Source organism: Labrus mixtus, chromosome 3, assembly GCF_963584025.1.
Source record: "Labrus mixtus chromosome 3, fLabMix1.1, whole genome shotgun sequence".
In the NCBI taxonomy this organism is placed as follows: Eukaryota; Metazoa; Chordata; class Actinopteri; order Labriformes; family Labridae; genus Labrus; species Labrus mixtus.
Genome location: NC_083614.1, coordinates 24,918,645 through 24,931,029, shown reverse-complemented (window position 1 = coordinate 24,931,029; position 12,385 = coordinate 24,918,645). Strand labels below are relative to the sequence as shown.

Here is a 12,385-nt window from a genome sequence, read left to right as displayed (position 1 = left end):
TAACATCATCCGAGATGACTCCCTGATAGCTAAACATAAATAATCATGACCTAAAATAACTTCAGTGGCTGAATAGTAATCACTGTAATGCTTTTGATTTACTTTAAGTCAAATAATCCACAGACAACAAGGACTTTATAATTATAGAGGCTCAAGAAGTTCAATCACTGAGCTCATCTTGGAATTTACATTCACAGGTCAGAAGAGTAAAAAAGCTGAAAAGTCTCTGTGAGATTTCTAAGTCTTTTGTCTTTTCAAGCAGACAGAGACTGACCACTGCACACATGGTGTCTATGTGACAGTAACATCGGCATGCCAATGAGGTGTTGGATAGATGTTGTGAAATAGACACAGGCACAATTCATTTAAACTGTTACATTTCCTGTGAGTCAAGGTTGAGAATCTTTTTCCGATCTAAGTAAAATTATACGATGATGAGAATGATTATGATGTGTATAATACACATTTTTAGGAGGTTTTTTTAGGCCATAAAATCTGAATGAATAGAAACAGATCATACCCTAAAACAACATCCCCATAGTTTCATACTTACTTACTTAGAGCTACTTCTTGTAGCTCTGTCAGTTATATAACTGTACAGCTCTATAGAATAATCTAAATATAGAAAAAAGTTTTCCTAGCTTTGACCATGAATGATTTTCTTGACGTACATTTCTTGTGAGACGGCAGATTTAAAACGTGGATCTACACACAGCTAAATTACACTATAATGTTTTACACTCATTTTTTCCAAACAGAGAACTGTTAGCTGTCTATGAAGTGAATACAAATGGAAAATATTGTTGACATAAATAAGCTGCTGCTTTATTTGATGGATTTCCATATAACATAAAAAAGGGATGAACTATGTGGACTTTGAGGAACCCATCATTTTTTTCTCTAGAGCCCTCCAGAAGGTAAAAGGTTTCAATTAGAATTACTTCAATACATATATATATAAATATATATATATATATATGAATACATATATATATATATATATATATATATATATATATATATATATATATATATATATGTATGTATATATTTACAGGGCAGGTTCCTACAAATTTGGTCAAACATATATTCATGGTCTCCATCATTTGACATGTCAGACTTTCCATGATCTTCCATCTAGTGCCAACAATTTGTTTTATTTTTGTATTCTTAACCGTCTATGACACCAAACATATCAGCATTCTCTTTTTGTTAGTGCTATAGTAGTGTCTTATGTAGTATCTTAGCATGCTAACACACACATTAAATGGGGATCATGGTACAAATAGCCTACTGAAAATTGTAATTGTGAGCAGGTTAGCATAAAGACGTTAGCATTTTGCAGTAGTAGTCTTGTTACAGAATATTAAGTATAGTCAGCCGGCCAGTTGTCTGTCTTTAGTTGTACGTGAGAACTAATTGAATTCTGTTCTTTCACTTGTAATGAAACCTTTGAAGTGTGATTTTGCAAATGTTAATGGATAAAAATAAGACCTCTAACTTGACAGGCCCAGAGTGTTTCCATACAACCTAGCCCAAATTTACCACAAAACATTTTTTTCTAGGAAAGAAAGATGTGTGCCTGAGCTTTTATTGTAATTCTTAGAGAGTTCTTCATCACAAATCAAAGATTTTATAAGCTCTTGTGTTTCATTTCACTCCGTTCTTCATGATCGACATCACGACATCACGTTTGGCTTGGAAAAGTGATTCTCTCTCCAACATGGAATAGTTTGAGCAGATGACAAACACAATCAGAATTCGTTTTTGTATTAAATTACATGCACTTTGTACCTCATGACCTGAATCATTCCAGAAAGAAAAAAAAACTGCAGAAAACAATCACTCAGGCTTGTAGATTTTGGCTCGTGTCACAAATGTATTCTCAACTGCTTTGTGAGTGACTCATAGGACTGTTTCCACTGCTCACCACTCTGTCACTATCTGCTTATTCTGCAACACCTCCTCTGCAAGTGTGTTGTTCGTGCACTGTTTGTACATTACATTCAGCTTCTTTCGGCCTCTCAAGTCACCTTTTGTGGTCTATTATTCCCAAGTTTAAATAGAAAGCTATAATAATCATACTTTAAGAACATGAGTTGGGCAAAGACTTGGCTGCTGTCTAAATTAGAAGTTTCATGTCTCGTTGGAGAAAAACCCGTGTCTAAGGATTTTTCAAAAAAGTAAAACAGGTAATTAATTCAATCTCCTGACTTATAGATTCTTGAAGTGAAATGTGGATTTTCATGAGCTCCAGTTTCTTCTTCATTTGTCTAGACTCACAAATGAATGAATTTACAACAACAACAATCTTAATAATAATTTAAAAATAACAATATTGCAATTGCAACATTTCTGACATTTGTTGCTGCAGTGATTCATCGACGCATGGTCAACCAGGTATAGGATTGATAAAAGAAATACTGTAAAACAGAAACACTCAATTACATATAGAAGTTACTTCAATGTTAACTTTATCAATGTATTGTTACTGTGTTGTTTTTATCTGTTCTTTGAAAGGCGCCTTTAAATTAAATGTATATTATTATTATTATTGCTTAATTTAAAGTAAGTATTGATAGCTGTATGGATCTAATTTTGACTTTTTAAAGCATGATGTGGTCTATAAACAAACTGTGGATCTCTAATGAACTCAACAGATGTTTTTCTATATAGAACATTATAATAACAAAAGTAACTCGTGAGGAACCAAACACCACATGCTTACATTTGCTGTGCAAACTGTTGAATTCCCTACAGGGATTTATTCAATAAAGTGTGTATATATAAATTAAGAAAATGAAGAAGCAAACACTGAGTCTTACTTTGGCATTAAAACAGTCTTAAATAAACCAAATCAAACACGTTTAGCTGCATTTGGTGAAGCCCTGACGCAATGTGACACTGTATCACAGCTTGTCTACACTTGTGGGCTATCTGCTCACCTACATTGAAGGGTCTCTTCTAAAGGTCTTTGTTTTGGTTAGGATGGGGGGTCAGACCACAAGGAGGTCTCCTGTTTTGTGGCATCTGTGTGTTTCTGTTCAGCTGTCCACTGTGGACGTGGGCAGACACAGGTATGACGGAAGCTGAGGTTTCACATGTTTTCTTTTTCAACTAACAAAATACGAGGTGTAATCCATTCAGGGTGCAAAAAAACGAATGTGAGTGCATTTCTCTGATTCATGTGAGCTTTATCAATGTGTTTGTTGATGTCCAGATTTAAAGCCAAAGAGAATAACCCCGATAGTCTTTGACATCTTATTTTCCCTTTCTTTGTGTTTTTATGTCAATGATTTAAAAATGACAATCCCCTTTCTGCTCTCAAAAGCATGAGGATTGTGAGCTGATGATTACGATCACGACTGATGTTTGTTTTAAACTCCAACGTGCGTTTTCCACCCACTATCACCTAACTGTTCCTTAGTGCCAAAAACATGCAAATCTATCTCAGACCAGACACCTTTCCACCCCCCGTGTCAGATTCTAAATCATCACAAAAGATGTTTTCATCATATCATGTGGAAAATTCTCCCCCAAATCTTTGACTTTCCAGTAAAGGAAGAATTAAAAAACTTTCTCAAGCAGAGGGAATGATCGAGAACCAAGTAGCAGCACCTGTTGAACCGAAGAGAAAGAAGCTGGAGAAAGGAGGCTGTGAGGGCGGAAGGGGACTTCCTGTTGTGGCTTTTTGTCCCCAGTTGTTAATCTGCACGCATCATGCAGACTTAATGTGTGGGTGCTACATGCGAAATATCTCATCCTGACATGAAGCACCTCACAGCTTGTTTGTGTAGAGCTGACAGTTCTGGGAAAAGACATTGTTCTGTACGACTACAAACTTTCTCTAACGGAGAAGAGAAGAAGAAGAGGAGAGGCTTCTCTGGATGATCACTTTTCAGCTTATTAGAAATACAAAGACACAGTCAGGAAACTGTTTTTCCATAACTGCTTTGGTCATTAAGCAGATGACTAATTTGTGTTGACTGAGCAGAGGTTGGAGCGTAGGTGGGAGCTTGAATGTTGAGAAATCCGAGGTCACTGTCAGGTTTTAGATCAGTGAGTGTGCTGTGACATGTTGGGCTACTTAGTGAGAACATTTCTAAAAACTTAAACCCCGGTTTTGCTTAGATTTCTGTCTCTCTTTCCACATCCTATTGCAGGAGTCAAGACAAAAATCCAGCTCCCCTCTCCCTGGTTGCACTATGTCCATTGACCCAGCATCCGAGCTGCCTTTTTTCTACGGCAGCATCAGCCGCTCAGACGCTGAGCAGCACCTGAAGCTGGCCGGGATGGCCGACGGGATCTTCTTGTTGAGACAGTGTCTGCGCAGTCTGGGAGGCTACGTTCTGTCCGTGGTGTGGAACCTGGAGTTTCACCATTACCCCATAGAGAAGCAGCTCAACGGGACTTACTGCATCACAGGAGGGAAGCCTCACTGTGGGCCTGCGGAGCTCTGTGAGTTTTACAGCAAAGACTCTGACGGGCTGGTGTGCACCCTGAGGAAACCCTGTCTGCGCGCCCCAGAGACCCCGATACGGCCCGGCGTGTTTGACAACCTGAGAGAGAACATGTTGAGGGAGTATGTGAAGCAGACCTGGAACCTGGAGGTGAGTTCTGCTGTTTCTGCTGTATTGAGGTTGCAGTCAGTAAAAGTCAATACATTGAGTGAAATGTGTAAAAAAAAAAAAAAAATGCAGGTGCCCAAGTGGTTAGTTTGCACGTCCAGTGTACAGAGGCTGTAGTCCTCGAAGCAGGCGGCCCGGGTTAGAATCTGGCTTGTGGCTCCTTTCCTACATATCATTCCCCACTCTCTCTCTCTCTGTCTCTCTCTCTCTCTCTCTCTCTCTCTCGCCCCAACTTTTTAACTCTTCCCAGACCATTATATGGAAGTTGGTCTGTTAGCTGTGTGTAGCAGCCCCACTCTGACATCTCGCCACAGGCCCTGTTTGTGTATGTGTGTGAGAAGCATGTCTCTCGATAACAGAGGGTAAAACTCAGGGAGCCTCAGGGATTACTAACGTATATGAAATAACAAATACATTGTGGGTTCTGTGTTATCAATTAGTTTTTAACTGTAAGACACTGATCAAAAGTAGACAGAAAAAAAGTCAAGGTGGAAGTGCACAAACCTGCAGTTCATGGAGTGTACATTGAGGTTGGATGCAAAAGCCCCTTAAGTCAAACAGACCCATTTAAAGAAGACTGTTTTTACAGCAGAAATAACAAAATTTACAGACTGGTTCAAAGTATAAAATGTCTCTGAATATGTCTTTATTAGCACACAGTGTGTACATTTTTTAAATAAGTCATCCATTTTGATTTTTATAAAGGATAAGACTTATTGATCATAAGGCACATGGCTAACCTTACCGACAAGTAGACATGATTTGTCAGGAGGCTAAAACCCGCCTCAGCTCCAGCTCATGCTGTTGGGTTTACTGAAAGTTAGGTTGAGACAATATTTTCAGCACGTCGACCCGACCGCCCTTGACAGGCCTCCAAAGCCACCTTCAGTAACCAATGGGTGACGTCACTCAGGCTTTGTCCATGTCTATTAACAGTCTGTGGATTTCATACTTTATTTGCATGTGACAACAAAAAGCTCCTCTTTTCATATGTCACCTCGATGCAATATCACTCGACCTTTTTTTAATTTACTTTCCTTTTTTCACATTACAGTAGTAACATGCATCTTTACAGGATATCAGGCAGCAATAAGAAAAGGTTCAGCAGACATTAGGACATTACCTTGTACACACCAGGATGAAATCGTGAGCCCCCTCATCAGTGTGAATGTGTGTGTCCTGCATGTCTATATCTGTATCTGTAATGGATGTTTCTCTGCTCAGGGAGAGGCCATGGAGCAGGCCATCATTAGCCAGGCTCCTCAGCTGGAGAAACTGATCGCCACAACAGCCCACGAGAAAATGCCCTGGTATCATGGTAAAATTACCCGCCAGGAGGGTGAGAGGAGACTTTACAGTGGAGTACAACCAGATGGCAAGTTTTTGTAAGTTGCTCAAGCGGATTGTTTGCTTTTATGTCTCTTTTTTTCCATTTCAGTCTAAAGTTTTAAGCAACACTGCTTTTATTTTTTTGTTTTTCTCAGAGTGAGAGACAGAGATGAGTCGGGTACTTTTGCTCTCTCCACGATGTATGGAAAAACTGTTTACCACTATCAGATCCTCCAAGACAAATCGGGGAAATACTCAATGCCAGACGGAACAAAGTTTGACACAATCTGGCAGGTGAGAATCTTGATGATTGCTTCTCTATTAGCAGGGGGTTCAGGGGGATTGTCAAATGGGGAGCTTTAGTGGGAATGTTTGAAGCAGGGTCTCAGGATGTTTTGAGAAAACACACAATACCAATTATTACTGCAGAAAATAGAGAATCAATTATCTCAGGTAAGTATGTAACTAAATACAAAGTATTGTCTCTGTGTATTACTATTGAACACGATAAATACATTAAATAAAACAAGAACCACCCCATCACTGTTCAAATCAAAGTCACTAAGAAATGCATCTGTGGATTTACAAAATACTTAATCTAAGATCAAAAAGGATTGTAGCATCGGAGGGACGACTTCATGATAAAGAAAACTAATCCAACTTTTCAAACACACCCGAGGCACACAGAGCATGACAGAAGGACTTTTAACTGATGAAGCCCATTTACACTTAACTCCTCTTCTCTACCGTCCTCCTCATCCTCGTGTTCAACCCAAATGTTGGGCAACACAATGTTACCAATAAGTAACTTCATTGCAGGTGAATTGAATGAATCGTGTTAACTGGTGACTTTCAGTCTAATGCAGGGGTCTCCAACCTTTTTTCATCTGAGAGCTACTTTCAAAAAATGAAAGTGGCCAAGGGCTACTTGCATCAAATCACTTGCATTTATTTACATAGCTCAGCTGAATTAAGCTACTGTTTGTACATGTGTGAAATTGCAATAAGCCAATGCTTATCAATAATCTTAAATTCACATCAATGTCCAAGAAAACATCAGTACTTCATACTTGTTTTTATGGGCCAAATATATGAATAGTGGGAAGAGGTGCATTTACCGTCGTCATATTTTTATTTTTATTTTTTAACACAGTCGGTCAACCTGTAGGCGAGCTACTGAAAACCTGCCCGCGGGCTACCAGTAGCTCCCGAGCTACCTGTTGGAGACCCCTGGTTTAATGTCTGTGTAGGTGTCGTAGATACAACCGCTGTTAAAAATGGGAGGAGGAGGTCTACATGAATGCCTCTTTGTTAATGTTTTTTAGGATATACATGTAATCGCATGTTTAAAATCACATTATTTGGGCATTTAAAAGTAGAAACAGCTTCTTTTTGGAGTGTTTGTCCTGTCTTGAGCTGAGAGTACTTGACTCTGCTGTTTGAATTCAACCCTACTCTTATTTTGTAATAAAGTCAGGCCCTTCTGGTAGATCAAAAGGTTTCAACATGAACTGAACCACAGAAAAAGGAACTCGTTACAGATCAAAAACTAAATGAAAACAGCTAAAAGGAACGGTTACTTCTGACTGATCTGTCTGAGAATTGTTTAAAGGGAAATGAGACATTTAAAGCAGCAGGATCGTTCTTTTCCATAACTGTGACTACAGGGAGACACTGCCGAGGCTGACCTTAATTAATATATATATATATATATATATATATATATATATATGTATACACACAATGCCAATGTAAATCCATGAATGACCATACACTGATTGTTAACCTCTACTCTGTAGCTGGTTGAGTACTTGAAGATGAAGTCTGATGGCCTGGTGACTGTTCTTGGAGAGGCATGTGTTAACGCGAAAGCTGCTGCTGAAAGTAATGAACACTGTGTTTCCTTTTTTTCCCCACTTCTATCAACATTGTAAAACTGCTGCCCTAACATTGCAGTTCATATTTTTTGTAACAGTCGACCTTTATAAATCATTGAACTCACCAGTCAAATAGTTTAACTTTACTTTTATTTGTTTTCTAATTTTTCAGAGACACCCAATCTACCTGCCGTCGTAAGTAGTAATCTTCATCCTGCGATCATTTTTTTTTTTATTCTTCGATTTTCTTTCTAAGAGATTCATTTTTTGTTTCTCTTTCAGAGGCGAGCGTTCACAAACGGATACACACCGCCACCCAGAGGTCAGTCACGTGAACTACAACCAGTTAAAACAACTCCATTGATATTGTAGCTCTGGTATCTTTACTTTCAGCAAAATAACTCATTCATTTATTTAATTTGAGCTTTTATTGGGACAACTTGAACAGAAACCACGTATATCATAGCACACAAAACAAATGTGTACAAATTAGTACAAAAACACAACTGCATGAAATACAGATTATAAGACGTATTAAGATCTCTTAAAAAACTACACAAGATATCTTGTATTTATTATTTATAGTTTAAGTACAGAAGTTTGGTTAGTAAAATTCAGGCTACATGAAAATGTAGAACTTTGAAGAAAATGACACATTGCTGGTATCTAATCTTTATGTATTGACCTTCATTTGTGACATGGAGCAGCAGTAACAGTGCCTGCAGACCGTGACGTTCTGCCGATGGACTGCAGTGGATTCAACCCATACCACAACCCCAATGAAGTGAGAAGGTTTAACATTAAGAGGGACCAGCTGCTGATCGATGAAGTGGAGCTCGGCTCAGGGAACTTCGGCTGTGTCAAGAAAGGAGTCCTCAAGACCGACTCGTAAGGACTAAAAACGACACACATTTATAGGTCTTTTACTGCAGACTGGTGCGTGCGTGTTTTTCTAGTCTTTGAAGGGAAGAATTTCATCCAAAGGTTATGTTTGTCACCTCTCAGGGGCCAGATTGATGTGGCCATCAAAGTGCTGAAGAGCGACAACGAGAGGCTGAGGAGCGACAATGAGGAGATGATGAGGGAGGCAGAGATCATGCACCAGCTCAGTAACCCCTACATCGTCCGCATGATGGGTCTGTGCAACGCCGAAAACCTGATGCTGGTCATGGAGTTAGCCTCTGCCGGACCTCTCAACACATTCCTCTCCAACAACAAGTAAGCTCAGCTGACAGTTAATTCAAACACAATACCACATTGACATTATATGACTCGAATTTATAACATTTTAAACATGTAATAATCTTTTAGCTGGGCAGGTTGAATTGTATTTATGTAGAACCTCCCCGAGGGTATAGCAGATATAAGTATTGAGTATACATTTTGTGTTTGGTTGTTATTTGGCTGTAAAATAAATTGATCATTGAACATTTAATTTTGGTACAGTTGATAACAGTTTTTTTTTCAAACTTAGAAAGGAAAATAAACCAGGTCAAATGAGTTCAAATCTTGGCTCAATAAGACACATCCAACCCCATTTTTTTTGCTTTTTGCCCGTTAAAAGGCTGTGTTGTCTTCTTAAGACTCTGAATTGTTATGCAGTGATGATGATGTTAATCCATCATGAGCAGTTGAACTAAAGCGTGATTTTGACTTCTCAGTCTGTTTCATTTGTAGGATTTTTTGGATTCTCAAAGCAGTGAAAGTATCATAATGAACAGTTATTATCAACCAAACAGAAAGTAGACGTTTTTATGTTGAATGAAATTGTCAGAATTGCCAGAGACTTTCAACAGTGTATATTTGTCTTCACAGGGATACTGTAAGTGTAGAGAACATTGTCAACCTGATGCACCAGGTGTCTGTGGGGATGAAGTATCTGGAGGAGAAGAACTTTGTGCACAGAGACTTAGCAGCTCGTAATGTCCTGCTGGTCAACCAACAGTTTGCAAAGATCAGTGACTTTGGGCTCTCTAAGGCCCTGGGAGCAGATGACAACTATTACAAGGTATGCACAAAGCCACATATAATAGAATGATTTAGTACTGCAGGACAAAGAGACATAAATGTAGAAAGGATAGGGGCTATGGAATTATTATGGAAGTACTGCAGCTTGGACAAATAGATACTGTGTTTTGAATGAATTGCTTTCCTGAGGATTTCTGCCCTCCCACTGCACAGATAGTAACCTAAAGGTGTCGCCTGCTCAGAAACTAAAACAAACATCCAATTCATTTCCTTTAGTTACTGGTCATGGTATGAGGTTTCAGAAAGTCCCAGGGTTCCCTGACTTTGAGCAGATTATACACAAATGTGCCCTTGCAATTCAAACATATTGTTTAATTTATCCAGACTTTAATTGTTGCGGAAATATTTGCTCCTGGTACATAAACAAACACACAACACATGGTGAATAACATCGGCCTGCTCTCAATCACAAAACGACAAGGCAAAACAAGACACTAATTATAGGTGGCCTAGTGCCGATTTACTAATACATTTAACAATTTACGCTAATTCACAAATGAAGCATGCTTATCCCCTTACATGTTTGTCATTTATTTCAAATTCAAAAAAATGTGAGCAGATGTGATTTCTTTTACTGTTTTGACAAATGGAAAACTGTTGTGCAAAAATGTACCTAAAGAAAAGAAAAGTTATTATAACTGATGATGTCTGAGTTTGGTTAACCATCCACATGCGTTTTCTCATCATCATTTCTGATGTTTTACAGGCTCGTTCTTCAGGTAAGTGGCCGTTGAAGTGGTACGCTCCCGAATGTATTCATTTCCGCAAATTCTCCAGTAAAAGTGACGTGTGGAGTTTTGGCATCACCATGTGGGAGGCTTTCTCTTACGGAGGGAAACCTTACAAGGTACAGAGCATTTCTGCAGAGCACCACCAAAGCCAGGGTCCATCCTGAACATGACATTTTATTACAGCTATCTTCTTGTGCCTTTTTTTTAATTTTCTTTTTATCCAGAAACTAAAAGGAACGGATGTTGTGCGCTTCATTGATGCTGATAACCGCTTAGACTGTCCATCAGCATGTCCAGAGAGAATGTATACAGTGATGAAAGAATGCTGGACGTACAAGTAAGAAAACGTTTGTCTCCTGTACATGTTTGTATGTGTGTGTATTGTACATACAAGGTTTGCAGTGCTGTTTGTCTGTCAGGTTGTGAACACACCCAATTAAAATTTGCCCAGATCAAAAAAACAAAAAAGCAGTGAAAGCAAATCTAAACCATACAAGAGGAAACATGGTCACTCAAAAGATTACACTAACTGTACATACATAAAACATGACAGCAGGACAGCACCAGACTTATTTGAACTTTCTCCTTTTTAGTTTTCAATTTCAAAACAGGTTATGATAAAAAAAGAAAAACTGTAGTGTGAGCTCGACCTGAAACATCATGGCTCAACATGCAAGCTAATTTTAACACTCAGCCACTTCATAGCTTACATCATGTTAACTAGGAGGTACATTTCTTGCTAACATTTTTTTTTTCGCTAGTCAATTAAGTTGTTCTGAGAAACAACAGATGAAAAATCACACAGGCTAATGTCACCACTCAGCCACTTCCTAGCTAACAGACTGTTAAGAAAATAAATTCCTAGGTGACACTTCCTATCTCGTAATTGAAGCCATTTGTCAATTCAGCAGACAAAAAAATGTCTAATGTTAGCGTTCAGCCACCCCCTAATTAACGTAATGTTTACAAGGAAGTAAATTCCTAGTTAACAATTCAAGGACAGTATTTTAAGCCCCAGTTCTTCTAATATTAACTATCAAATGAATCAATGCTAGATTTAGTTGTTGTACGATGGTAGCTTATGGCAGGATTTCCCTCCAGATTTCCCCATTGTCTCGAAAGTTTCTAATCAATTGAGAACTGTTGAAATGCGAGTAGTTTGTTAGATTATTTACATTTACACAACCTACATTGTGTGATGTGTTCCGTTGACAACCCTAAATCACAACCCATTGAACAGCTGTTTTGTTCCCCTCCATCGTTTCTCTCTCTCCAGGCACGACGAGCGTCCTGACTTCAAGAAGGTTGAAGAGTACATGAGGTCTTACCATTACTCCATATCGAACAAGGCCAAGTCTGAGGAAGCTGCAGCCGCCGCTGAGCCTGTCAAATAGAGACAGAAAACAAGGCACATACTGTCCAAGTGCTGCACAAAGCATCCTTTCAACCAGCCATTAAACAACCAAAACAAAGAGCTTTTTATGAATGCTGCACACTGACCAGCTTCAACTACACAACCACTGCAGCTAAACAGGCCTCAGAGACAATAAATGTGCATTTGTAAGTTGGACTTAAGTGTGTTCACCATGTGAAGAGAATTTCTGTCTGTCAGTTGTGATTTGAATGTTAAGTATTGACGTCTTTCCATTGATGAATGATCTAATTTTGTATTCTGGTATTTTGGAGTATAATAATGAGAGTGTGTAGGAAGTACAAGTGCAAATATATATGTCAGTATATATGACAAAATGTAGGAGTTCATTGTTTTTTATGCCAATAAAAAGTATATAAA

At 38.6% G+C, this 12,385-nt stretch overlaps 1 protein-coding gene across 2 annotated transcripts; it reads left to right on the top strand.

The window, feature by feature from the left end:
• The first annotated feature begins 4,126 nt into the window (after positions 1 to 4,126).
• Positions 4,127 to 12,385, top strand: LOC132967910 (tyrosine-protein kinase ZAP-70). Of its 2 annotated transcripts, none has more exons than XM_061034160.1 (12): positions 4,127 to 4,610; positions 5,853 to 6,013; positions 6,113 to 6,251; positions 7,757 to 7,841; positions 8,007 to 8,029; positions 8,117 to 8,156; positions 8,545 to 8,722; positions 8,840 to 9,052; positions 9,650 to 9,842; positions 10,569 to 10,709; positions 10,818 to 10,930; positions 11,870 to 12,385. In XM_061034160.1, exons 1-12 carry the CDS (start codon positions 4,206 to 4,208, stop codon positions 11,985 to 11,987), a joined length of 1,809 nt encoding a protein of 602 aa, XP_060890143.1. In that variant the 5' UTR covers positions 4,127 to 4,205; the 3' UTR covers positions 11,988 to 12,385. The 2 variants fall into 2 exon arrangements, with proteins under 2 accessions (XP_060890143.1, XP_060890142.1); XM_061034159.1 differs by having other exon boundaries at positions 4,128 to 4,610; positions 8,542 to 8,722.

What these genes read in the sequence shown, in the direction of transcription:
- LOC132967910 (XM_061034159.1), top strand. Translation starts at nt 4,206, where the DNA reads ATGTCCATTGACCCAGCATCCGAGCTGCCTTTTTTCTACGGCAGCATC. An exon ending in AGCAGACCTGGAACCTGGAG is followed by an intron (nt 4,611 to 5,852) that starts GTGAGTTCTGCT and finishes TTCTCTGCTCAG; the next exon opens with GGAGAGGCCATGGAGCAGGC. An exon ending in ATACACACCGCCACCCAGAG is followed by an intron (nt 8,157 to 8,541) that starts GTCAGTCACGTG and finishes GACATGGAGCAG; the next exon opens with CAGTAACAGTGCCTGCAGAC.